Source organism: Centruroides vittatus, unplaced genomic scaffold, assembly GCF_030686945.1.
Source record: "Centruroides vittatus isolate TY-2023 unplaced genomic scaffold, ASM3068694v2 contig_651, whole genome shotgun sequence".
In the NCBI taxonomy this organism is placed as follows: Eukaryota; Metazoa; Arthropoda; class Arachnida; order Scorpiones; family Buthidae; genus Centruroides; species Centruroides vittatus.
The window spans coordinates 2,951,497-2,978,732 of NW_027122405.1; the positions used below are offsets into that span (position 1 = coordinate 2,951,497).

General features: G+C 31.5%; 1 protein-coding gene across 1 annotated transcript; it reads left to right on the forward strand.

Annotated features, from left to right (window-relative positions):
• Positions 1-700: 700 nt before the first annotated feature.
• LOC136979902 (fatty-acid amide hydrolase 2-like) lies at positions 701-19,412 on the forward strand. Its single transcript, XM_067275932.1, has 7 exons — positions 701-973; positions 10,554-10,773; positions 15,628-15,837; positions 15,913-16,032; positions 17,098-17,252; positions 17,893-17,988; positions 18,593-19,412. Exons 1-7 carry the CDS (start codon positions 785-787, stop codon positions 19,178-19,180), a joined length of 1,578 nt encoding a protein of 525 aa, XP_067132033.1. The 5' UTR covers positions 701-784; the 3' UTR covers positions 19,181-19,412.
• The last annotated feature ends 7,824 nt before the right edge of the window (positions 19,413-27,236 follow it).

Genomic DNA, 27,236 nt, shown 5'->3' on the forward strand with positions numbered 1-27,236 from the left:
ATATCAAGTCTTTCCGACGTTAAGGATAGCAACTTTCATCCCGTGCGAGGCGGGATTCGCATCCCATCCAACACGGATCACTTTCTAAATTTTAATATAGACCAGTACAGTATTAATTAGTAGTCGTAGACCGTCTTCTCTTCCAGGAGGTCAACTACTACTTTTAATCAAATTATTTCAACCCCCTTCCGCGACATTTCCTTCTTCCTATCGGACTCACCGGTATAGTGGCATTCGAATAATAAAATTATATAATACAAAGTTACCGGCGAACACAAAATATGTTATAAGAAGTTTTTCGAGGGAGCCGAGTTTAAATATTTGGTCCATTTTTCGCGAAATTTGATTGGTGAGCAGATTATCATTTGATATTCGGCTGTAAATGGTACAGCAACGCCGGTCTTATCTGCTCGTATTTAATAATTTAACAAGTTTATATATATAAAAAAATAACAACAGGCTATAAATTCTTTATTAATACTGTACACAGGAGGCGGTGCAATCACTGGTTTTGAATTTTACTTCCAAATGTGACAAATGAAATCGATATAATTTTATTTTCATTAAAAAAAAAAATACAATTTAAACAAAGCATGATATTAGTATAATGAATATACAGGCGAGTATTCAATAACGGTTTAAATTTATCTTGTATATGAAATAGTTCTGTAATGTTATCAGCAGTTGCCATGACTACATCAGTCTGTACCGTTCGGCGTGACACTGTACACTCCGCGTAATCGTTGTACTGTGTAGAAGTCTGGGCGAAGAGACGGGAGAGAAAATGAATTCCAGATGGAGGCGTACCGTTATTTACGTGTTATTAAGGCTCATTAGATTATCTCTCGATTTTATATCGAATATTATATTTGGAATTATAAATTATCGAAAGCCGGAGAAGATAAAACCCGTCACCGATCCGATTTTATTAGAAACCGCTCAGTCTCTAGCCGAAAAAATTAGGATGAGAAAGGTTAGTGATGTTTCTGGTATATTTTCCTATCATTTTTGTATATAAAATTGATATATTTTAACGAACTTTTAACAAGTAGAGCTTCGGATAAGTAGGCGTATCGGGCAATTTAACATGGAATAATTACATCAATTTAATAAAGTATTATTTTATTATAAAATATATAAATTAGGTATAATTATAGTTTTCCTGCTAAATTTTCTCTTTGTTTATATTTCTTTTATAAACATCACTTTGACTAGAAAGCCGCGTCATTTAATCCATGTTTTTAAATACAGTTAACCTTAATTATTTATCGTACATCTAAACAATTTTTTATATTACATACTTTCTAATGTTTAAAAAATGATTGTGTAAACTACAGTACATCCAGCAACATCTGGCACATGAAAATGGAATGCAGTATTACATTTTTTTTTATAGAAATAACGTTCCAATTTAATGTTTTAAATAGTGAAAGAAATGAAAGATCATATGATTCATTCTTTTTACATTTATGTGTGGGGAAGAATACCCGGTATATAAATTTACAATAGAAGAATAAGGAAATAAATTAAACTATTTATTACGATAAATTTTCCATTCAAAATTAGAAAGCGTGCAAAAAACTATTTTTTTCATTATCTTCATTGTTTTATGTTTATAACATTAATTAAATTTCGCAGGAAGTTAGGTAAATATCAGAATTTAAGTTTCATTCTGTAAACATGAAACTTTAACGTGTCACAGAAAAGGAAAGTATCACATTTTGTTCTCTAAAATTTTGTTACATAATAAAGTTATTTATTGATAATGATTGGCAAATAGTCTAATAAATATAGACTGATAATTTACATGAAAAGGAAATTCCTGAAAGAATTCTCTTTCAGGAAATAAGATCTCTCATTCTGTGAAAGATAGGCTCTTATAAGAAAAGACATTCTCTGATGTCTTATCAGAAAGATAACACCTTTATCAATGAATTGAAATAATTCTGTAAATAATAAAATGTTTATACCTATTACAAAATGTCGAATAAAAATGTTCTATCGACACTACGCTAGGTTTGTAAACTGTCTTTACACAAGCGGCACATCAACAAAGCTACCAAAAGTGTCGATTAATTCGCAAAAAACAATGCAAAATTTAAAGTGAAGTGTGTCCTAAAACCACGTTTACATCGAACTCTACAATGATAAACTAGTAATGTTTAGATCGTGCGAGATAAATAGGAGCACTGTACTGTATTGTATAGTAACACGAGATTTCGTTGGCACATTTAGTACGTATAAGATATAGGGTGTTTCTGCAGAGCAAAATTAACACGTTTATAATCGTTATATAAGATATATTTGGTAACTTTCCTTTCTTGCAAAGGTTTCTTTGCCTATTTCTTCTAACACAAGGACGACTTTTCAGCAAAATATAAAAAGAATGCAATGATGTCCCGGAGAGAGAAAATCTTTGTCGAAATTCATGTCTGATATCAGAAATGATAAAATTATTAATTGATGGCTTGTTTTTTCTTATAAACATTAACTTCGACTTATCTCTAGCTTTTAGAGATATTGCTATTTTTTAATTGGAGTAGTAAATATTATTTTTGTGTTGGAAAAGTTTTTTTTTATTACTATAGTAAATCCTAGATTTAACGGAAAAATAGAGGCAAACGGCTGTCCGTTAATACCATAAAATCGAATTTTATCAAGGAAAGGACACTTTTTAACTCTTTTCGAATTTAAATATTTATTTAATAAATATTCCACACTGACATAACCAGGGTGGGTCCCAGTAGACCTTGTACCCCTTCGTAATGCAAACGTAAATAAAAATTTAAATACAGGAAAAATAATTTAATTGCGGAGTATTTAATGACTTGTTTTATATTAAAATATTATAAAATACTGGTTATATTTAATGCAGAATTTTCCGTTTACAATTTCGATATTTTATTACATAGTTTAAAAATTTATTTCCAACACAGTTTTGTGAAATTAAAGTTCGCTTAACGACGACTTTCCAGTAATCTATATATATGAAAACGAATGTATGTCTGTGTGTGTGTGTGTGTGTGTGTTTGTCCTTCGTGTGTGTGTGTGTGTGTGTGTTTGTCCTTCATGCATTACCACACAATTTATCCGATTGCCATGAAACTTTGGGAAGTTGTTTAATACATTCCCGCGAAGGTTTGTGGCATATGTGAAAATCACCATTTCCCCCCTTTCAAAAATATATTTATATATGGATTAAGGCTTTTATGTCCAACAGATGGCGCTAACTTCAGACGACCTAAGTTTGCTTTTCTGTGAGGCATTATGCTTTTCTGTGAGAATGGACCTAAGCAGATCATTTTCTACCTATCTATATAAATAAAATACAACGTTTGTTTGTTCCTACAGATTCCTTTGAAATTTTGACACAACGTTGCATTCGAATACGCACGTGTTTTTATATAATATACATGTCGAAATTCTCCCTACGGGGGGAGATGGACGGGATTAAGGCTTACCGTGAAGAACTCGGCTTCTATTTATACTATTTTACATGCGGTTTTTTGCGTTTTTAATTGCGTTTTAATAGGTGACGTCAACAGAATATACACTAAAAAGAGATTTTTTGAAATTCCCCCACGGGGAAGTGTTACACATTTATAATAGATACATTTTGAGCCACAACAACGCGTGGCCGGGTCAGCTAGTCATTTATAAAGTTGATTCCTGATTTTACGATCTGTTAAAATGTTAAAATAATTATAGTAAAAGTATGTTAGAAAATTAGTTGATAATTCCAGGAAATTGTCAATTTTAAAAATTCCTATAAAATATTTAATTTGCAGTGAATTTTAAAAAGTATAGGCCCCCCTATATATTGATATTTATTTCCAAGAAACACTACAACACATTAGCACAAAGTTAAAATTGTGTGCTGTATCAACTGTTGCGATATTTCATTTAAAAATAACTTTTATATTATTAATTATTATAAAAAGTAAATAATGCTTAATTTTGCGGGAAGAGATGAGTTTTTACAAATTGTAAATGCCTATTAAGATTAAAATTTTCATTAACAACTCGTTGCTGGATTTTTTTTTTTTTTTTGTACGGAGAGAGATGTCTTACTCATCACATTAGTCGAAGGCAAGAAGTTATTTGCGTTAAAATATATTAATTTTTAAGAATATTTTCTCACAAGTCATTCATATCTATGTGGGAAGGGATGATTGCCCTTCTCTTGGGTTATCATCCCGCACCACATTTATACAATTTATATTTATTTTAGTATTAAAATGACACGAAGAAAATTGTAATAGTCAAAATATTCAAGCTCGGCTTTTCTTTCTATATTTAAATACGTTGTGCTAAATATTTAAAATTTGTATGAAAAAATACAAAAGTTAACACACTCTCTACAGATATTAAAACCTAATTTAGATAATTATTCAGAAAAACAAAACTTAAAAATTAATAAAAATATAGAAACCGATGGCATATTTCTAATTCTTTTTACCTTTGTCTTTACTTTTTACATTTCTATGTATATATTGTCTTCTTGGACTGGTGAAGTTTCTGATTAGCAATGAGAGGAAATCTTACTCAAAAGTCAAAATAAAATATAGACATTTTGTTTTGACTTTTGACTAAGATTTCCTCTCATTGCTAATCAGATACTTCACCAGTATGATAAGTCCTATTAATAAACAAAGTCCAAGTAGACAATATACACATAGAAATGGGTTATTCCTAATTTCAATTGCACCGATTCTAATAAACTTTATTATATTGGTGAAACAGGCCGATTATAATTCAGTTGTATATTTACATAGTGAAAATCACAATTGCACTACAGACAAAAACTGTTAAAATTATTGCAAAAGAAAAATTGTAGTAAATTGTTGAAAAATATTGTAAAAAATTAATGTATTTTAATTTAAATAATTTTAAGTCCTAGGCTAAAGGCTCGAGTCACGTAACAATTATCAAACTTTATCGTAACCTTGGACAACCTTGAATTTTTGCGGATAACCTCATGATTATTATCAATTAAATTCTACGAATTGGAGATACTACTGAAGATATATACGATTTAAATATCAGAATTGTATTTTGACCCGCATAAAGATTTGATACCAAATGAATACTGTAATTTTAGTTTTAAAATGTCTGAAATAGATCAGTTTTTGAGACTTGTAAACTTCTGTAATTAAAAATACCGGTAAAGTAACGCTATAATCAGAATTGATCAGGAAAGTAGACGTGACATTATTCAATATGCAAATATACACCGTATAATTTGTTTTTTGCAGTAATTTAATAAATTTGCGAGAAAATAACGCATTGGTATTGCGATTTTTTTGTTGTAAACAAAAAGATGTAAATATTATTCATTATTCTTTACACGTAAATCTAGGTGATACGGAGATATTTCAAAAAAACTATTGGCAAATTAATCTTAAAAATGTTGCATACTCAATGAATATAAAATAATACTTGTCAGTCGTGATACAGTAACAATATACTGTATATTTTTTTAAAACTTGAAGGAAATTTAGTTTGAAATATCTGTACAGGAAATCCGAACCCGTGGAAAACAAACGGATATTTATGAAAATCATTTGTGAGAAATTTAACATACTAACATTAATTTAGATAGAAAACAAACATTTAAAATCGAACAGTAATCGAAAATAAATGTTTAATTAGCCTGACTAGTTTTGGCGTTAAATAGGAACTTTATTCGATTTAAAATACAAGTATAATAGTGTGATGTGTTAAATATTTGCATGTTTTCTATTGATATGTTGGCCTATTTTCTACGGAATGAGACTAAATCAAAGTTTATAGTTGCATTCCGTATCAAGATATTGCGAATTAAGATACCGCTTCTCCCCACGGATGTTTTTCTTCGTATGATTTTTTCGAAACTTTTAGAATAAACAAAACAATTATAAATAACGAAAAACTTGAAGCATATTTTAACATTTTGGCGCGAATATCCACCAATTTAAATTTGTTATCGATTTTCAATTATCGTTTATTTCTTATCGATTTTACTAGTGTATAGTTGAGAATCCAATACGTTTACTTTGGCACAAATATTAAAATTTTACATTAAAAGGAAAAAAACTACACGTATAAGAGCTAATGGTGTAATGTGAAAAAAATCTATGGTTACAGTTATACGTTAATTTTAATTAAAAGCAAAAGAATTCAAAAAGACTTTGCTTACTCGTTAAATGTTGCACATCATTTCCCAGTTAAGTAAATGCAAAAAATAATGAAGAATCCAATAAACTATCTGTCAAGTTGCTTTGCATGGTATGAGCATAGTAGAAGGGAAAGCAAACTGTTTTATCGAAATATATTTAAATTACATTTTATAATTTCCTCACAGTATTAAAATTTTATTCCATTTTCATACCCGGATGACAAATACAGTATGTTGTTTACAATCGACAGATGACTCGCACATTTCCACAAGTCTATGCAAAGATGTGTCAGCTAACAAACGGAAGTATGCAAGTCATGCGTTGATTATGGAAATTTTGATTTAAAATTTAATTATTATTATATCGTAGTAAAAAAGAATTAGAATCTATACTTTTTATAGATTGGATATGTCACTGTATAAGATTGATTTAACCGGAAACGTTACGTATATTTTTGTTTTCATTCAGAGTTATCTAAATGAATTATTAAATATGAAATATTAAAAAACAATATGTAAGGATCCTGATTTAAATATAAGAAAGGATGTATATCAGTGTATTGATGGCGCACCCAGAGGAAGGGCCAAGGGACCCTGGCCTCCTCCAAAGAAAAGGGAAAAGTTTTTTCTAATTAAAATTCATTTGTTATTTATATTGTGTCGTGTCTTCTATTTCTACACTACTTATGAATTAGCGGTCACATGAGGTGGGAATTTTATTGAATTAGCATTAAAAGATATATTATTCGCTCAACTCGGCTTTCCCAAGATTAAATCCTGAGTGTGCTATTGCAGTGTATAGCACAGATCTACATTATAGAATCTATAATGTAGATGGTATAAATGCAGACTTTCGTATCACCATTTACGAAAGTCGAGAACAACTTTAAAAATACATAATTTAGTAAATTTTTACCATAAATACACGTCGTTTTGATAGGTATACTGAAAATGACACAGAATTTTTTATTTTCGAAGTACAAACATTTTATGCAAATTTTATACAGAACGTATGCCATTAAACGGTGTTGTTTACAGTGAGTTTATTACACGATATCATCAAAGTGATCCATATACAGAGACAGAACAACTCCTTAGAGTTGTAAAGGAGATTTGTTAAACCCATTTTATACAAATTAACTAAAATTTGCATATAATGTTCACTTCAAAATTCCTGCGTTATTTTGGGTATTTCGATGAAAACTCGTTTATTTAGAGTTCAAATTTACAAAGATATGAACTTTTAGAACTGTGCCCGACTTTTTGATTATCCAGTATATTTGTTATACAATGACGCAATTCTAGTTCCTTTCCCTTTTAGTTATTTGGTTATAATATAACCCAGGAAAGTATTGTAATCGTGTAAAATTTGACCCGCCGGGTATTATGCAAATATCGACGTTTTGACTGGTTGAACCAAAAAGTAATAAAGATCTTGCAACGAGTTGCGTGACTTTCCCGGCTTTTATGAGATTTTAAAAATAACGTTTGTATTATTAATCAAAATAAATAACCAAAATTGTATGTGGCACCATTTGTTACGAGATTTTGTTATAAAAACTTTATATATTTTTAATTATTATAAAATAACAAAATACTTAATTTTGAGGGTAGAGATGAGCTTTATAAAACACTGTAAATGCTAACAACAAGTAAAATTTTCAAGTCTGACCCCTTGCGAGATATCACATCCTAATCTCATTCCCTTGACCTTTCACAACCAAAATTTAATTATTAAATATTGGTGCAGATAATTGGTGATAAAGAATCGAATGTAATTTCATTATGCCATTTTAGTTGTGCAAAACAACTTTATTGAAAAATCATTACAAAATAATTGTATATCATCACTGTTCGCGCGTGTGTGTTGGTATCTATTTCGCTTAATATCTGAAGATAAAGAAACCAAATTTGACACGGTAGCTTGTATATAAGGGGCATTGATGGCCCCTTATATACAAGCTACCGTGCCAAATCCTTGAAACGTTTTACGATCCTGTAGACTGTCCTCTGTTAGAAACCAGTCGCGCGAACAATGTCGGCTGTCTTCATTCCCAACTTGTGCAACTCGACGATGATGATACGTTCATTTTCACGAGACATAACGTTAGCACAACTAATATATATATATATAAGAAAGTGCTCTGATCATATATATATATATATATATATGATTAGAGCACTTTCTTGATCAAAATTGCACGTACAATCCAATAAAATAATAAAAAAATAACAAAAAATGCAATGACAAATGCGAAAAACGAACAAAAATAAAATTGACAGGACTTTTCACGCACCCTGTAATACCAAAGGTATTCCTCAAAATTATTTCCTGGACATTGCTTTCTGGAGCACTTATTCTTATCATATCATATTGATGGCGAGACAGTTTAGCATCCACTAAAGCAACTAGAGCATCTTCACCTGACATTAGCTGTGATTGTTCCAATGATTTTATGTATGCTTTCATATATCTGCTCTCTCGCTTGGACTTCCTGTCGTTATCTCTATCAGAATGTTTCGGGCTTATGCTTGTCCTTTGACTCTTAAGCACATTTGTGTGGTTTATGTTAATAAAGGCATAGGAGTAGACTCTTTTAACGCTTTTGTTTTTAATTGTTTTGTTTCCTCAGAACATAATTCAAATGAAAAACATCTGGGTGACCACGTTTATTCTCTATAAGTCGAAAGAAAGAAATCGATGGTGCAGCCATTTCTTGTTGTTTTTCTGAAATTTTTTATCGATTCTGCTTGCCTTCATCCAACGAGATAATCCAGTAAAATGCGATAGTTTTCTCTTTCAATCATTAAAAGGCTTTTCACGCACATATTGAATTGTTGAAAAATTACTGCTTAAACCAACGAGCTAGAATATACTACATAGAGTGGTTGTGACCGTGGTGACAACAACAAGTACAACTATCGACCGCCATTTTTCTTTAAGTTAAAACATTGAAGTCTGTCGTGTCGGACAGAATTGTCACTTTATTTAGAATCTATTTTTTTCATTTAAATCTAGATTGTTTCATCTCGAATTTAGCTATTTTCTAGATTTTATTTAATTATTATAAAGAAGGTAAGATCAGAGTTTAACTAGTAAGTGTATTAGACTACATAACCCTCAATATAACAATATTTTAATAATCTACGTAGGAGCCAGGTCTTGAAGGTCTTTACTCTAAGCCATATGATTGTTTATTTATCGTGTACCGAAATCAGTCTGATCCGTACCATACTCGGTACGTTGTTGATTTCTTTCGAACACTGTTTTTTTTTCTTTTGAAATTTATGAGTAGTGTTTTTGTGTTTTTATTTTAGTTATAGTTTGTTTGTAAAAATGTTTACAATGAAAAACTCAGTGGAAGCGCCTCTTCCCTTGTATTTTCTAAAATATAAATACGTATTGCGCGATTATTTTCATATTTTAACATACTTTGAATTAATTAAAATTAATATTTTATTATAACCGCATTATTTATTTTTGTCATTTCCAGTATTTGTTTAAAATTTTTACGGAGAAACAGCTTCCCTATTATCGAATATCATGGCACGCCACTGGCGCGCACAATACATTCATACAGATCCACGGAATTTTTTTGCCGTTTTTTATGACTTTTTTGGGTTTAGGGTCTCAAAACATGGTGATTTATTTGCAAAACACTCGGAGGGTTAAATTTGACACGATTCCAACACTTTCCTTTGTTATGTATACCTATACCTAACAGCCGAGTAAATAAAAGGGAAATGTTTGTGTTTTGGCGTCTACTTCCTTTAATGTCTCAGGATAGGGCAATGATTAAAGAACGATATTTGGCACGGTAAGTTTTGTATAAGGAGCATTGGTGCTAATACATTTTGGAATACGGGAGTCGAGGGAATGGGGAGTGTGCAGGACTTAATGAAAATTTTACTCGTTATTGGTATTTACAATATTTTTGAAACCTTATTTCCACCGAGAAAATTGTTTTTAATAATTAATAATATAAAAATTATTCTTTAATAACATCTAGTAATGGATGGCGCACGATACTCAATTTTTCGACTTTGAGCTGGTGTCGTAGTTTTTTTTAAGCTTAAATATGTTTTTAAATGGAGATTTTTGTCACAATTCAACAAAATTACTCCTTTTAAGCTTTAATTATTATATAATTTTATGTTCTAGTATAATGAAAATTATTGGACATCCTAATGATCTCCTCAAGCTCCTGTTCCAGTGCCAGGAAAATTGAGCAAGAGCTCTTGCCAGCTTTTTTTTTTTTTTTTTTTTATGCATAATAATTCAATAAAGACCAAAATAATTTTAAAAACTTTTATATAGATCTATCAATAATCATAAAATTCATAACTTATTAACGTGTTTAATCGATAATAACTCGATGTACTTTGATTTTATTAGTTAAAGTCGGTGGATGTCATAAAAGCGTATATTACGAGGATTCGAGAAGTAAATCCTACTTTAAATATAATTTCGGACGAAAGGTTTAAGGATGCCGTACAAGATGCAGAAAAAGCGGACCAATTCATCGAATCAGGGAAAAATTCTGTGAAAGTATTAGAAGATTTCTATCCCTATTTAGGAGTTCCATTTACTACTAAGGAATCGATTTCAGTTAAAGGTATTTTCTTTTGCTTTTTAGTAAACAAATACATTTATAATTCAAAAAGTCAAACCAAATTAGACTTAAATCGTACTTAGAATATATATATAATAACATAAGAAAAACTGTTCTGCATTTTACAATCCTTCCATTTGAACTTTAAGCAGAAAACAGAGAATGTAATTAGAAATTGAGGTTCAAACGATTTCTTTTAAACGTACAGTACATATTTATATATATTATATAACCGGTATACACTGTATATTTACGTATAATTTGATCCTATTATTTAATTAAGATTAACAATAACAATATTATAGACATAAACTTGATACATTGAACTCTTCTTTGCAGACAACTTCTTATTTTTTATAAAATTCAATCAACAAAAATAATGACAATAATAAAATTTTATGTATTTTTATTTCTTAATTAAGAATATCAGAATTCCGTTTTATATCTCAATATACCTGTATATATGACTACAGGAAAGTCAATGCATGTAATGAAATAGGAAGAGTAACAAGAGTAACTGAGCAATCAGATGTAAAGAAATACGATTCCCACGTCGATGATTTCCCAATGAGGTCATCGTCCAGCAGCAATGTTTTGTAATTTAATACTGTTTAATCGATATATCATACAATATTATAATATTTATTTTGTTTACATTGAATTTAGCGACAATATTTGCCACCCCTGTATTAGTATAGGGCAGATGCAATAGTTTGTTGAGGGTAAAAAATTTGTTTAGCTCTATATTAAGTTTGTTTAATGCAGATGCAGGATAATATGTATAATATGTAATGCATAATACGTAATTTTTAGTTTAAGTAGTCATTATAATTGCAGAAAAATCAAAGTTTAAGACATAATTAGTTAACAAACACCAGACAGCAGATATTTTCCCACTATGGTTATTGTCCATTGCCGTTTAAATGAAGAAATAGGTGTTTAAGTTATTCCGATAATTTGGCATTATGACAAATTATTCGATAATTTAAGTTAATAATTCGATGTTCTAATCGGTATCATAACTGGTGGGTAATTGTGGTATCGGCATTATATTAGAAAAATAGAGATTCTTCTTTATTTCATAAACAAAAGTATTTCTATTGTTTAATTATTTTTACTGTTAAACATTAGTATTCGTGTTGTTATAAGATGAACACGAGTGAATAAGGGAAAACTTGTTCGATAACGTAGGAGAATTCAGGACAATGTTTAGTTTATAATACAAATATTGCGATTTATATTGCGAATTAACACATTAGCTGTAAACTATGTTTAAATGCCCACATAAAAAATAGAAACTCGTAAAATTCGGGATATTTGCGATATTTTAGTAAGACAACGTTCAGGAAAAAGACGTCTTAAACACCCTTGTTAGGTAAGTAATTAAAATAACAATATTTGATATCTCTCTTATTTAATACAGGCAAGACGTTCCACACAATCAACAAAATAGAAATTTTCCCATTTTGTATATTGTGATTACCAATGTTTAGAGATTATTTTTTGTAATTTATGTACAGTAGGTTTAATTTTTAGTGAAGAATTATTGATATATAAATTTAATTCTTTCCAATGTAAATTTAACTTTTAAATGGAGTTTAATATCCTGGAAGTATTAAACAAATAGTTATGCAAGCAACACTTAAACTATTAGTTGATACTTAAATATTGAATAACTGTCTGAAATCAAAACCTAGGGCCGTATTCTGGTCACCATCTCTGGTCTCGTGTCTCTCACAAGCCGGTCGCTGATTGGCTAATCCAAATGATTAGCCAATCAGCGCGAGACCAGACACGGTGGCTAGAATACGGCCCCAAAATGGCGAACAATTATTCTGTAAGGTTTTCGAAACAATACATTATAATTTAGTTGCTCTTTATCGGGTTGTTTAAATAGGTCATTTAAAGATTACCATGTCTATTTTTCTGAATGATAACAATTGGAAATCTGAATTGGTCTGAAATTATCGGCATGATAAATAGGTTTAGAGTTTGAGTATTTATCTTAATTTTTGTTCTCAATTAAGAATGTAGAATTACATTGAAACCGAGTGTAAGGATAGTAAACATTTAGAATATATAAAATAAAATAATGTATTAACTTTATGTTCCGCTAAATGCAAATGCAGAATAATTGAGATAAGACTTTCCTATTAAATGCTTATGTATCAGACGTTCTTGTGAAATCATTCCATATTGTTCTTTATCGTAAAGTGGCGTCCTACCGTTTGAGATAAATGAAAAGTATCTTCAGTTGGTGTTTCCTACGTTTGCTTAAATTTTGTAATAAGTATATGTAGCCCATATATATTTAAAATATTGCAATAATGTTCTATTCTTTGCAATGAATAGATTTGGATTCAGTTGGCAAATTTATTTGAATTTTAAGCAAATCCTTCGGATGACGATTGAAAACTCTTGATACACGATTTTTAACATTCGATGAAATACAAAAAAGTATGACGTCGTGTGACGTCGTTGTTTTTCAAATATAATCTTAAATTTATCTTCAAATAGTTGGAAATTTCGAATAGATAATAACAATTAAAACATATCTTATAATTTTTAAAATATATGTTATATTCTACTTTGTAACGAATACGTAACTGTTCTCTTTTCCATATGTAGACTAATGAACATCGGCTCCATTTTTATTCTAAAAAAGACTAAATTAATCAACGGATCCCTTTAAGAACTAAAAAGAATTATGAAGTTTTTTAGTTCCAATTTAGTTATTACATTCTAAGAAGCAATTTAGGTTTTTATAATTTTTCTTAAAGTATTTTATTATTTAAAAAGTGTCAGTATTAATCTAAAAGGTTGTAAGGTGTAACGTTTCTTATCTATGAACGTTAACTCCGTTACAGTACTTATGTGTTAAAGTGGTAAAGATAATCTAGTCTCATTTTGGGGGCATAAGGGGCTGTCCATAAATTACGTCCGCGTTTTTCTTGAAATTTTTACTTTCCCTCTCCCATTGTCCCAGTTTGTCCTGTTTCCGTAACCCCCCCCTCTTTGAACCTCCAACAAAACTCAATCCCCTCAAAACCTTTATCATTTTATGAATAATAAGATGCATAAATTGTATAAAATTTAATGAAATTAAACGGACGTCCATTGAAGTTCATTCCCTCCCTCCTCTTGTCTGACTTTGTCCGACTTGTCATAACCCTCTCCCTCCCTTTTAGTGTGGACGTTATTTATGTACAGCCCCTGAAAATGGCAAGCATTCGGATGAACGAGTTAATGACATAAACTATCATTAGCATCACGACATGCCTACCTAGACCAACTCTTTAGTCTCGTGTCTGCAAAACACTGATATTCTGTTACCTGATCATTCTATAAATGTAAGCATTCTTTTGTCGAATGAATGCTTTGCGTTTTTACGTAATATAAGTTAGTTTCATTTTACACTTGATAAAATTGTTCCGAACAAATAATCTTATTAAATACAGTATACTTACAATGGCTAAATAAATTCGGTATATATAATCCTAGGATTATAATAATTGAAAGAGGGAGTGCAAAAATTCTTAAGTGATAAGTCATGAATCATTTTATGTTATCAGCGCTAAGAATTTTATGATTATTCTAATAAGAGATTACAATTACAGTATATTTATACTTCTCTTTCAGTTTAATTTCAAGTTTTGCAATTTGGTACAATTATTAATAAGCCTTAACTTCTATATCCTTGGTTCTATCGCGAAATTCCCAAAGGAGTGATACAAAATTTCGAAAAATAATTAAAAATACTAATCGTTTCTCTACTTTTTAATGTTATTTGCATATTTTTATAAGAAAAGCTACAAATATTTAAAGATACTTATTGCTAAGAGCCTCTCTGATTCGTTGGCGTGCCACCAAAATTGTAAGTGTGCCACTCGCTCGAATAGGTCCAGAACCAGTCATCTAGGTTTAAGTAAAATTTTTGAACTTGATTAATTAATCATGTGTAGTCAGGTGTCAGATTACTTCAGAATTAATTAAAAATAAAATATTTAACAAGGACTTTAATCTGGAATGTGAATTAAAAATAACTTTTCTATCAAAAAGCTAAGAGAAAACATAAAACGTCAAATATTTACTATTTAATGACCCAGATAAGTTAACTGTTCTCTTTCACACAGGCACAATATTTGACAAATTGTCATAGTATGTAAGGAAGCGTGTTATCAAATAATTTGCAGTTTAACTGGAGCAAATTCCGATCTCAAATTTCTCTGTAACCTTCGGATCTTTGTTAGTGTTATGGGATAATGCAAAGCGGTTCAAAAGTCTGTTAATATTTCTGCTCTCGGATACATTAGTGAAAATATGAATTGTAAACTGAGGTTAGAACAACGTGTTTTTTCCTCTACAAAATTGATGGTACACGATACAGTTTACGTTATAGTTAAATTTGATTAATTACTTTGAATTTAGTTTTTCCAACGATTAACTGACTTTTCGGCTATCGTATAGGTCAGGGATGACGAACCTTTTTGTGTCTCTGATTCCAGCAAGGAACCAGCCGGACGCACGTTCTAACCTAACCTAACCCATTCTAATAATTTGGTTGCTAATAATTATGGTAATTTATTAGAATAGGTTAGGTTAGGTTAGAACGTGCGTCTCGCTGTTTCCTTGCTGGAATCAGAGACGAGCCGCCATCTTGGCTACCTAAGGTAACATTAACCGTTTTGTGTATTGGTTTATGCGCTAAACAAGCGGTTTTGTGACCAGGAGTAAACGTTTTTCGTCTTTTTATTCTGCATTATGATAATAGTTGTTTTGAAATAACGAGGTTTTTGTAATAGTTTAAAATTGACTTCAAAGAAATTATTCCTGTATTATTATTTTTTTAATTTTTAGGAATGCTGAATACTGCAGGCTTGTACAGCTCTAAGGGTAGAAGAGCATCGAAAGATGCCGACACCATAGCGCTTATGAAAAAAGCTGGAGGAATTCCGCTGGCCGTTACCAACGTGCCCGAGTTAACTATGTGGTGGGATACATTCAATAACGTGTACGGCATATCTAGAAATCCGTACGACCCTAGAAGAACTGTCGGTGGAAGCAGCGGTAAGAATATTCACCGATTTCTAATAAATTCTGTATTACATTTGTGTTAAAGTAATTCGAAACTGTTACGTTTAGGAGGAGAAGGAGCTCTTTTAGGTGCTGGTGGTTCAGTAATTGGCATTGGTTCGGATGTAGGAGGAAGTATTCGTATACCATCGTTTGTGAATGGCATATTTGGTCTTAAGCCAAGCAAAGGTAAGAATAGTTTTTATAGTTTAAAAATACGCATTAAGATTAATTTAAATTGAATTAGAGTGAAACGATCGTTACTTTTTCAGTAATTTTGTAAATAAAAGAATTGACGATATTAGATTCTGAACTGCTTTAAGTTGAAAATTCAGCGTGTTTGTAGGCCTATAAATAGCTCAGAAAGAAAATATAAATTATAAATTTTTTAAAAAAAGTTTTTACAATTGTTGTTTGATAAGAAACGATTATTAAATACTGAAAAGTATTGTGTAATATCTGTTAAGTTCGATATTCAATTTAACAAAATTGTAACACGTATGTTTATGTTACGTATGTTGATGTACAGTCCACAGCTCTGTCACACGTGTCAGGTGTGTTGTGTAACTATAGACTTGAGAATGCGGGGAGAGATCTTCCTGCCTAGAGAAGGAAAAATTGTGCTTTCCTTTTGGTGTGGCCGGACAGTGCTGACCAGAGTGTGTGGCTGTGTGGCTGTGTGGCTGGCAAAGAACCAGTGTTGTGCCTTTATTAATTAATTGTCGGGTACCTGAGTGTTACTCGTTTGTGGAGTGCCAGAGTGTTACTCACTAGTGTTGAAAATAAATTACAAATAGGTTTGTTGTTGTGTTATAAATAATTTGTGTACTGTGTTTAGAACGTGTAAACAGCAACATGTTAAAACATTTTACAATATCTTTTTATAATTCATTGAATATTACTCTAAATTTGAAATATGTGAAATATTTCAAAGCTACTTAGTTTACATATTTATTTTTTGTTATATAAGTTTACGCATGATTGATAATTTTGAAACCGTTAATGAAATAAGGAAAATCTAATGAAAATCACATTATGTTGATAATTATAACTTTCTTCATTTCAATCTGTTGATCCTTAGTAATTCGCAGGAGGATTTTTATCCATCTTCAATGCTTCAGGTTCCTTTGCTGATTAAAATTTAAAATAGCTAAATTTCACATTGTTAATTTATCTGAATTTAATACGTTTTAACCGATTTTATGTTAACAATTTAAATTATAAAATTGAGAACCTTATATTTTCTATTATTAGGTATTGTTTCTAACATAGGACAAGTACCGGACAACGGTCATCTATATGACGAGTTTCTCTCAACGGGACCAATGTGTCGTTACGCTACGGATTTGTTACCTATGTTAAAAGTATTGGCCGACAAAAATGTATCCAAACTTAGACTAGATAGAAAGGTTAGTTACGTTTTTAAAAGGCAATAATCAGATAATTTATCAATCGTAGGCCATTACACCACATACCCGTTTTTATGGTTCGGACTCACTTTTCTAGAAGCTCTTTCCTAGTACTGTAAATGAAGGTTTTACTTCTAAAACGAGTTTTAAGTATATAATACCACACATTTGAAAAAAAAGCATATAATATACTTATTATTTGTTTAAAAAAAATTTTAAAGATAAAAACAAAGTTCTTTGCCAGTAAGGATTGCCCGTTTTATATTAAATTTCGTCTTCATAAAAATCATCTTTTATACAATAGATAATTGACAATTTCGGGAATTTAGTCAGACAATATGGCGACTCAATACGTGCGGTAAACTGATGAGATGCGAGTTGATAGAAACTGTCGATTATACACGAGATATGTATAAATATTGGAGCTGGAATCGAGAAAAATGAACGAAAATTAATCTTTACGTAAGGAATTATAATTATTAAAAAAAAACAATTTTTATAGCAAAGGTTTAATCAATTTTTGTAGCTGATATAGGCCTAATAGGCCTAATTATTTAAATAGATAATTAAATATAGAATAGATAGGAAAAATTATTGAACTAGATTTATAATCCATACACATAAATTTTGTGTTTTTTAGATCGATCTTAGTAAGATAAAAATCTATTATATGGACGAAGCGGGTCACCCGTTCTGCACCCGAGTCACTTCCGAAATGAAACAGGCTCAAATGAAGGTAAAGTAAACCATTCGTATACTGTAACAAAATGTAAATATTTTCCCAAAAATTATTATTTTCTTTGAATTATGTGCCTTATTTCGTAAAAACTACTAGAATAATAATAATAAACATAATTTAACTTTCATCAGAAGTTAGGAATTTACAGTCAAATCTCGATATAGCACTGTTTTAAATAGTATCACCCTTAGGACGCCGAAGAATACGAGTGAATGGATCTTGCCCATAAATCTATAGATTATTAAATATATGATTTTGCATTGCAAACGACATTGTTATTGTGAAATCACACGACTTTCAAACTCGAACTCGCGTGTAGTCTTCATTCTCATTGCTTGAGGTACTGTACTTCAGTTTCGTTTAGTGCCACGCCCGATTCAGTGACACTGTATCGAGTTTTGACTATTTTTTAATTTATAGAAACATTAGTAATGGGTTCATTATCCTCATATAAATTCTTTGAGAATATGTTCATAATGTAGGCAACAAACTCTTAGGAAATTAGGATAAAATATACTTCTTTAAATGACTAACTTGCATAATTTTGTAGTAAATAAATTTACATTACTGTTAATTTTTAAATTTTTATTTTTTAAAATAGGTTATACATTATTTCGAAGAAACTTACAACATTAAAGCTCAAAAACTTTCTTTAAGGCAAATGTATTACTCTGCGGATATATTTTTGGCAAACATGGCGACCGTTCCCGCGAAAAAATTCACAACTCTTATGTCAGGAAACGGCAAGGACGTAAACATTTTCTTCGAACTAATCAAATGGTGCTTGAGAGTATCCAAACACACGCTGCCGTGCCTAATTTACGCCATCGTTGATAAAGTAAACTCCAGTGTGCCTAGAGAAAGGGGTAATCGATTTTTAGCCATGACCGAAGAACTTAAGAAAACATTGGAAGATCTGCTGGGCGAAGACGGGATATTTCTCTATCCTCCCCACCCGGAAGCGGCCATATATGTTCAACAATCAGTTTTCAAGAGTCATAATTTTGTCTACACGGGCATTTTCAACGCTCTCGGTCTTCCGGTAACCTCGTGCCCTTTAGGATTGAATTCTAGAGGGTTGCCATTAGGAGTACAAATTGTCGGAAGTCTCAACAACGATCTTTTGACCGTATCCGTGGCAGAAGAATTAGAAAAAGTTTTCGGTGGATGGAGAAATCCGAATTTGTAGCGTTCGAATTCAAAGAATTATCGCGAAATTTTTACAAATTAAATGAATAGAAAAATTTTCTATTTTGTGACAATTGTTGCTATAAACGAATAAGAAAGAATGAAAGCAATACTAATATTATCATTTGATTCTATTATTTTCAAAATATTTCATATAGAAATGTCAACTCTATAAATATTTTGTACTTTTGTTACATTATTTGCATAATAAAGCAGATATGTTGTATACGTTACTTTATGTTCCGTTTGTAATCTTCAGACTTAAACTTCTAATGTTAGTGAGAGAACTTTATTAAGTTTTTGAAATACATGGCATCCAAGTAGAAAATGCATGCAATTAAAACTTGCATTTGAGAAATACACCGTAATATACCGCCCTAAAAGTTTTTCAGGGATAGCAACATCTTCGTTCGATACTTTTTCATTAGTGTTCATCTTAGGAGCTTGTAATAATTATCACTTCTGTTCTCAATATTATGGTCTACTCAATCGAAAGTAATATCTATCTATATATATAAACGAAGATGTTTGTTTGTTTGCTATAAAATCCTAAGCCGTTCGACCAATTGCTACGAAATTAGGCAGTTACGTTCACTTCTAACTTAGATAATGTCGTACATCCCATCCTAAAATATCGATTGGATTTCTATAAATAAATTAATTTCTACCTACATTCATTTGTTGGCTTTACAGGTAGCGCCATCTATTTCGCAAAATTTAAGAAAATAAACTAAATATAATTTTTACAAAAAGGATATAATCTTAAAACCACATATATATATTACATACATTCACTTAATTACTGTTACAATGACGTAGCGCAAAATAGAAGCGCTATATCATTACTAGGACAGGTAGCATATAGAATTTGCCTGCGAGGAATCGAAAGTGTTAACTTGTGAAAATTCTAACAGTATTTAATTTTCCACATCTAACGACTTTTTTTTCATTTCTGAACGGTACTTTCTTAATTCCAACAAACACCCTCCGGTAACCGAGTGGATAAAACCACCGAACACCAGTAGTTAGTCTTGGATTCGGCCATGGGCCACATTTTCCGGGTTTTCTTCACGTTAGTAACACCTAAATAGGGTCCAGCTTCCCATAAAAGTCTTCCCGGGGTGCACCCCCTCGGCAGATCGCTCACGTGTCGCGCTACCTTAATCAAATAAACCAAACTAATTCTAACCAGCGATTATTTATCGTGACATCATCGCAATGCCGGGCTTCAATTTTTCGTCACAATGTTCTCAATTCTTTTAATGGTGTCTTACTCCTGTACATCATACTTTTACCGTTAGCAATAGAGTCGTATCGGTTATCTAACTCCGTTCAGGGAAATATTTTGAATCGTAGTAACGTGACTTCCGGTCCAAACTGGAAGTTCGTATATAGTTAATCGGGACTACTGTCCGTAAGCTTTCCATATCTGGTCTCGATTTTCATTTATCTAACTCAATTCTCGAGATTAAGGAACGACAGGCAGTGAGGACAGTGAAAATTTATAATAGATCTGAAATTTTTTCAAATTGCAATCCAATAATTTTTCTATAAACGTGATATTTACGAGGACGTACTTCCCACGTAGTTTATACAATCTGTTGCAAAAATATAAACACTTATATCAAAACAATTATTCTGGCATTGTTACAATGTTGTTTTTATTTAAACAAGTTTTATATCAAGTCTTTCGGACGTTAAGGACAGCAACTTTCATCCCGTGCGAGGCGGGATTCGCATCCCATCCAACACGGATCACTTTCTAAATTTTAATATAGACCAGTACAGTATTAATTAGTAGTCGTAGACCGTCTTCTCTTCCAGGAGGTCAACTACTACTTTTAATCAAATTATTTCAACCCCCTTCCGCGACATTTCCTTCTTCCTATCGGACTCACCGGCATAATGGCATTCGAATAATAAAATTATATAATACAAAGTTACCGGCGAGCACAAAATATGTTTTAAGAAGTTTTTCGAGGGAGCCGAGTTTAAATATTTGGTCCATTTTTCGCGAAATTTGATTGGTGAGCAGATTACCAATTGATATTTGCTGTGAATGGCACAGTTTCTTAGAGTTAACATTAGGAAAAATATATCTTAAAAAATTTAAATTTAAAATCAATTGATGTCTAGCTGACCAATGAAATTGTGCTATTTCGTACCATCCGAGTATCGCCATAAACATGACAATGGTAGGCAAAAATAACTATATGGTTTTCGTTTTAAAGTTCATTGTATTATAGTATTTGATTTATATAACTAAAAAGGTTAACTTACGTAAGGGTTTAACACACCAATTTAACACATTTTAAAAATTCTTTATTCTTCTACTGTACACAATTTACAGAATTTTAAAAATGTTTTAGATTGGTCACTCAATGTGATAAACCCTTATGTAAGATAACCTTTGTAAATATAAATCAAATAGTATAATATAATAGAAATTTAAGAAGTACGAAATAATCTAATAATCTTAATCTTTGCTGTTGTTATTTTTTCCGGCACATCTATTAGTTTATTTATATAATAGTGTCAAATGTGGTTCATTTAGACTCAAGGTTGGAATAAAGTTTGGTTAATTTAACGAATAACACAATTGAATATTGACACTCGCCCTTAATTACAATAAACTAGGATATTTTTGGTTTATTTGTATACGGCAACGCAACATGGCGATCTTCCAAGGAGGAAATCCCGAAAAGTCCTCCCGGAGGCCTCCCGAAATATCTTTTATGGGAAACTGGCCCCAATAGAGGGGGTGCACCTGACGTCACACGACTCCGCTCACATATACAGAGACTGTGCAAAGAAGCGTAATATTGGTTGCTTGGATTTGTTGTCGATCTCGATATCTCCATCCAACTCATATTCTTTCAAGTTTAATTTCAATTTATTATGGTTCATTGCGTAGTATTTGGTTGCTATTCCAACCGCGGAGAGCGTAAAGGTCGGTGGTTTTTCCGAATTCCGGCGGTAATTTACCATCAAGATGAAAAAAAAAACCGAAGATCTTTCACAGCAAAGGTGAACGGAATGGATTACCAGAATTAGCAGGCAAAACTTCCGATTCCTCTGTGGCGGATAATAAACGCTTTTGAAATAAATTTTAGGTTAATGTACAGGTACATAATTGGTCTTGTTTTTGGTAATGTTTTTTTTTATATAAATTGAGGTTGCATTGACTTGTATTTGGTATAGCGGAGAGTGGGAAACAGTATGACGCTTTCCTTAATTCACGCTTTAATCCTACTAAACGGTTGTTTCACGACGATTTTTTTTTAATCCTGAGAAAAATAATAGATGAAATAATGCAAATAATGGATTGTTGATAAAATTGGTGAAACAGTGAAATATTACGAACCAATATTTTTGAGATGATTTTTTCGTGGTCATAAAATCCTTTGTTCCCTTCAGAATGAATACACACAATTAACTTTTAATCTAAAATTACAAATAAAACAGGATTTTACTTAATATTTAAACAAACTGAAGTAAAAGGTGCAATAAAAAATAAACCTCTTTCCTTAATATCTTTTTCATAACTGGGCTTGATGTTATAAAGCTAAATTGCAGAGAACAAAAAATTAGTTCAATAGAACAGTAATGTTTATGAAGAAAATGATATGTATTTACATTTTCTCAGACTGTTATGGCATGAAAGAAGATATCAGAATGAATTACAAGGGCTATTGATCAGTGGCGTGCTGTGACATTTGATGATAGGAAAGCTGTGTTTCTGTGAGAAGCCGACTTCCAGGGGCAATCAGTTAATTGAGCGTCAGTGATGATCTTGGTTCCATTCGTATTGTTTGTTCGATAAGCCAGTGAAAACCGTAGATTTCTCTTCATGTATTTTTAATATCACAATCACAGTCTGAATCGCTAGCCACGATATAAGGGCTAAAATTATAAATAAAATAATAAAAACTTACTCAATGAAATAAAATGTGTGGTGGATGTGCTGTACATACTTGGTACAATATATTGTTCAATTGTATTAATATACTTTTAAAGAAAATTATAATTAAATGTAGCTTTGTAAAGAAACGTACATAAATTAACATAAAATTCTTTACTTTTTAAATTTTAAAACAATCCACTTAGTCAAATAGCTCGATACGAGTGGCTAATGATGGAATCAAACACGGTCCAGGTAGGTGTGCAATGTGTGCGTAGCCAAATCCCGAGGGTGCCGGTACCGGTCAATGTCAAATGCCTCTTGTCGCATCACTAGTGTACCTCAAAGAACGCGACAGGGTTGTTGTAAATTTTAAACGTTTCTCACCATAGCTGTAAAAATCTAAATATGTTAAACTTAAATAGTCATTTGTTTTCTAACTAATTCGTTTTAGGACCAGTGTCCACAAAAATTTTCAAAATTTACAACTTTTTAGTCACTCTCATTGAACTGGAAAAATTTCTGTCTTTATTATCTAATATTACGAAGAAATCAGTCCGCACTGTACTCGGCTAGAGATTGGTTCGGTTAAGCTTTTGTTTAAGTAAAATTCTGGCTCTTTCGGCAGGGTTTTATTTATGTCCCCAATTCCCTAATCTCTTAATTATTTAACTACTTCTTAAGTAGAAATAAGTCGAAACCGGTTACTCTGTACCTGAATATTTGTAGTCTTGGGAAAAAGTGGAAAGACAAATTTTTATGACAACGGATACATAAATCGTAAATTTAAGGAAAATAAATTCTAGAACTTTTTTGTACCTTATGCATCTTTCATTAAATTTGGTTATAAATGATGCTGCCAAAGTAATAGTTAATTTTTTTAACATTGTACAAAATTTGTACGATTTCGTATAGATGGGACATACGAAATCGTAATATCACCCGTTTAACATTGAAATCCGTAAGTAATATAAGATGGGAGAGCGGAATAAAAATATCAAATATTTTAATGGATATTTTAAAACTCCTGTCAACTATACAGAACTATCATAAAAACATCGTACCAGTAAATTCTTATCGGTTGGGTTAAGTTATAAATCTACTCGTGATTCACATAATCGGGCGAGGACGGCCAAATATCTAACAGGCAGGCGGCTAACAGCCCAGAACCGGTCCTGGATAAAATTGGAAGCATTATACGTGTGTAGCTTCCACCAGCTAAACCGGGTGAGGTTGGTGCTCTGTAAAGCGCATGCGCGAATGAGTATAATCTGGCTGTTTGGAAGCTGACAATACAGCGCTTCCATTCCGCCACTAATATTCGAATATACAATAGCAATCTTATCGTTTTTTTCACATGTAGTATAGAAATTTGTAATAAAATAAAATATTAATTTTAATTATATGAAAATAATCGCACAATATGTATTTATTTTTTAGAAAATACAAAGGAAGCGGCGTTTCCACCGCTTCCAATGACGGCACGCCACTGTTATTGATGGAAATCCTGTCTTGTAAAGTTGCTTTCTTGTTATAAATTTTGTTGTTTCACTGCTTCCCAATTTTCTCTACTTTAAACACAATAGTAAATATGTATGTGAGCGAAACTTATTATGAAAATATTTTTTATTTAAAGGAAAACCAGCAAAGCTGTATGATTTAGAATGTCCAAATTGGCTCCAACAATAAACATGAGAGAAAGTAGCAGACCAAAGGGAGCAAGACAAGAACGATATGAAACGTGCTATGTAAAGAAGAAAAAGTAGACAGTGCAAAACACTGCATTAGATAGGTTTCTTCCAATGAAGAAGTTTGTGAAGTTTCCTTTATAGAAGAAACTTCACAAACTTTCAGAAAATGTTGTAAATTTAAAAACAGCTTTAGATTTGTGCAATAATGGAGAGAGTTGTATCTATGTCACAAACAAAACTCACTTCCATTATGATACATAATTTCGAGCAGGAATGTGATGAACTACGGAGAGAACTGGCAACATTAAAAGCACAGCCACCATAAATGATTTTTATTCTCTTGAGTCATTTCAAGGAAATGATGAAAAAGCAAGATTTTTTACAGTAGTTGTATATTTCAATGTCCTGGTTGAATTTGACTTATGTTCTGCCGTTGTTCACCATTTAGAACAAAGTGAATTAACAAAGTTTCAGGAATTATTTGTGTGTTTGATGAAATTAAAAATGAACTTATGTCAAAATAATCTTGCCTATAGGTTCCACGTTTCACGATCAGCAGTTTCAATAATTCTGGAAAAATGGACAAATGTTTTGTATGTTCATTTATCTGATTTATTTTACTAACAAGGTAGAAATATTTTACAGCAAACAATGGTTAGTGTATTTAAAAACTATTCTTTATCCTTGAATTTCTTCATTTTGAAAGAATCTGTCCCCTAAATTCTTAATTTGATCGGTTAATCAATTTGATTCTTCCGTTCGACTTGATCGATAAGTGTTGATCCGACTTTGAAACTTTTGCTGGTATCTCAAGCCATGATATTTTCTTTCCTGACTAAAAACTTTCCTTTATGTCTTCATTACGCACAACGCGACAATGTTGCTTTCAAAGGAATGCCACATTTATTTCCAAATTTTGTCATGTCAGAGTCAGAGCTGTTTTTCAAATTTGACATTCTGAACTTTCCTATCCGTTAGTTGGCGTCGACCCGTGACCTGACCTGACGGGGCTGCGATTTGAAAAATTGTAGGCCTATAAATTCGCACTATCATCCGTCCGGCTGTCTTAATCTCGAGAACAGAGTTAGATGAAACCCGAGACCACATATGGAAACTTTAGGGACGAAGGCTCCAATTAACTATATACGAACAACATTATTACCTTTATCAGAAGTAACGTTTTTTTCAATTCAAAACTTCCTCCCCAAAAGCAGTTAATAGATGACCGGCACGACTCTATAGTTAAAGGAAGACTACGATGTACTGTACGTTTCGTCGTATTGATGCAACATCAAAATTGGATAAAGTTAATATTAAAAAAAACCGAGACCTTTATAATACGGCGGAACGAAAATGAAGTCCGAGACAAAAGGAAAACCGACACGGAAGATAAACAGATTGAGCCAGGGAGAAGCCACCATTCTTTCTCCTTGAATTTCTGCCTTTTTAATATACTATATAATATTCGCTTTATATTTCATAATTAGTTTTACGAAAATAACTTATATTGCGTTAATACTATAACGATGTCAATGTACTATTTTTTATAGAAGCACTTTAAATAATAACCGCCAATTAAAAACAAAATTTTAATATTTAAAAATCATAATCAAATACAAACACGGTAAAGGTCAAATGAAATTATTTAAAATTTTGTATAAAATGTCGCAGGATAATTATATAATCAGCCTTTTTGTCGAAATGCGTTTTTATCACAATTAGGCTGATAAATCATAGCCATTTTGTAATAGGGCTGGAACTTGCAGCCCTTCTGTAATAGTTACAATTGATTATGAAATGGCTAACTAACTCTAGTCGTTTTGTAAAAAGACCGACTTCGTCCAGTATTTTCACAGTCATAACTGGTAATTATCACCAAATCAAACAAATTTGTAATTGTTTTGTAAATATAAAAAGCATTTATTGTCAGAGAAATGACAACAATTACAAAACTAGTCATTACAAAGCTTTTTGACAAAAGAAAAAACTTAAATATACTTTACAGTATAATAAAAAGACATTTTTAAAGTAAAATATGGAATATAGTACAGTATATCACCGAGTTACCAACATTCAAAGTCGGGAGTATTTTGCCGGCTGACTCTATCATTTTTTTGCTGCACGTTTAATATTTCTATACGCTATACCACTTTAGACGGAAATATTAAGTTCATTTTGACAACCTACAGCACCATTGGGCTGCAATTTGATAAAATTATAGAACTATAAATTCCCACAATCGGTCGTCGGTCCGTTGCTGTCGGTCGTTCCTTAATATCGAGAACGGTATTAGAAAGATGAAAGTTGAGAACAGCATCGGAAAGCTTAAGGGCAGGAGGACCCGATTAACTTATACGAACTACTGGTTTATACCAGATGTCACGTGATTTCAATCCAAAAATTTCCCCAGAATGGAGTTGCATAGATGTCCGGTATGACTCTGTTGCTATCAGAAAAGGTATGAT

Coding starts and splice junctions, on each gene's coding strand:
- LOC136979902 (XM_067275932.1), top strand. CDS start 785: ATGAATTCCAGATGGAGGCGTACCGTTATTTACGTGTTATTAAGGCTC. Junction 16,033..17,097: donor TGGTCTTAAGCCAAGCAAAG/GTAAGAATAGTT, acceptor TTCTATTATTAG/GTATTGTTTCTAACATAGGA. Junction 17,253..17,892: donor AACTTAGACTAGATAGAAAG/GTTAGTTACGTT, acceptor TGTGTTTTTTAG/ATCGATCTTAGTAAGATAAA.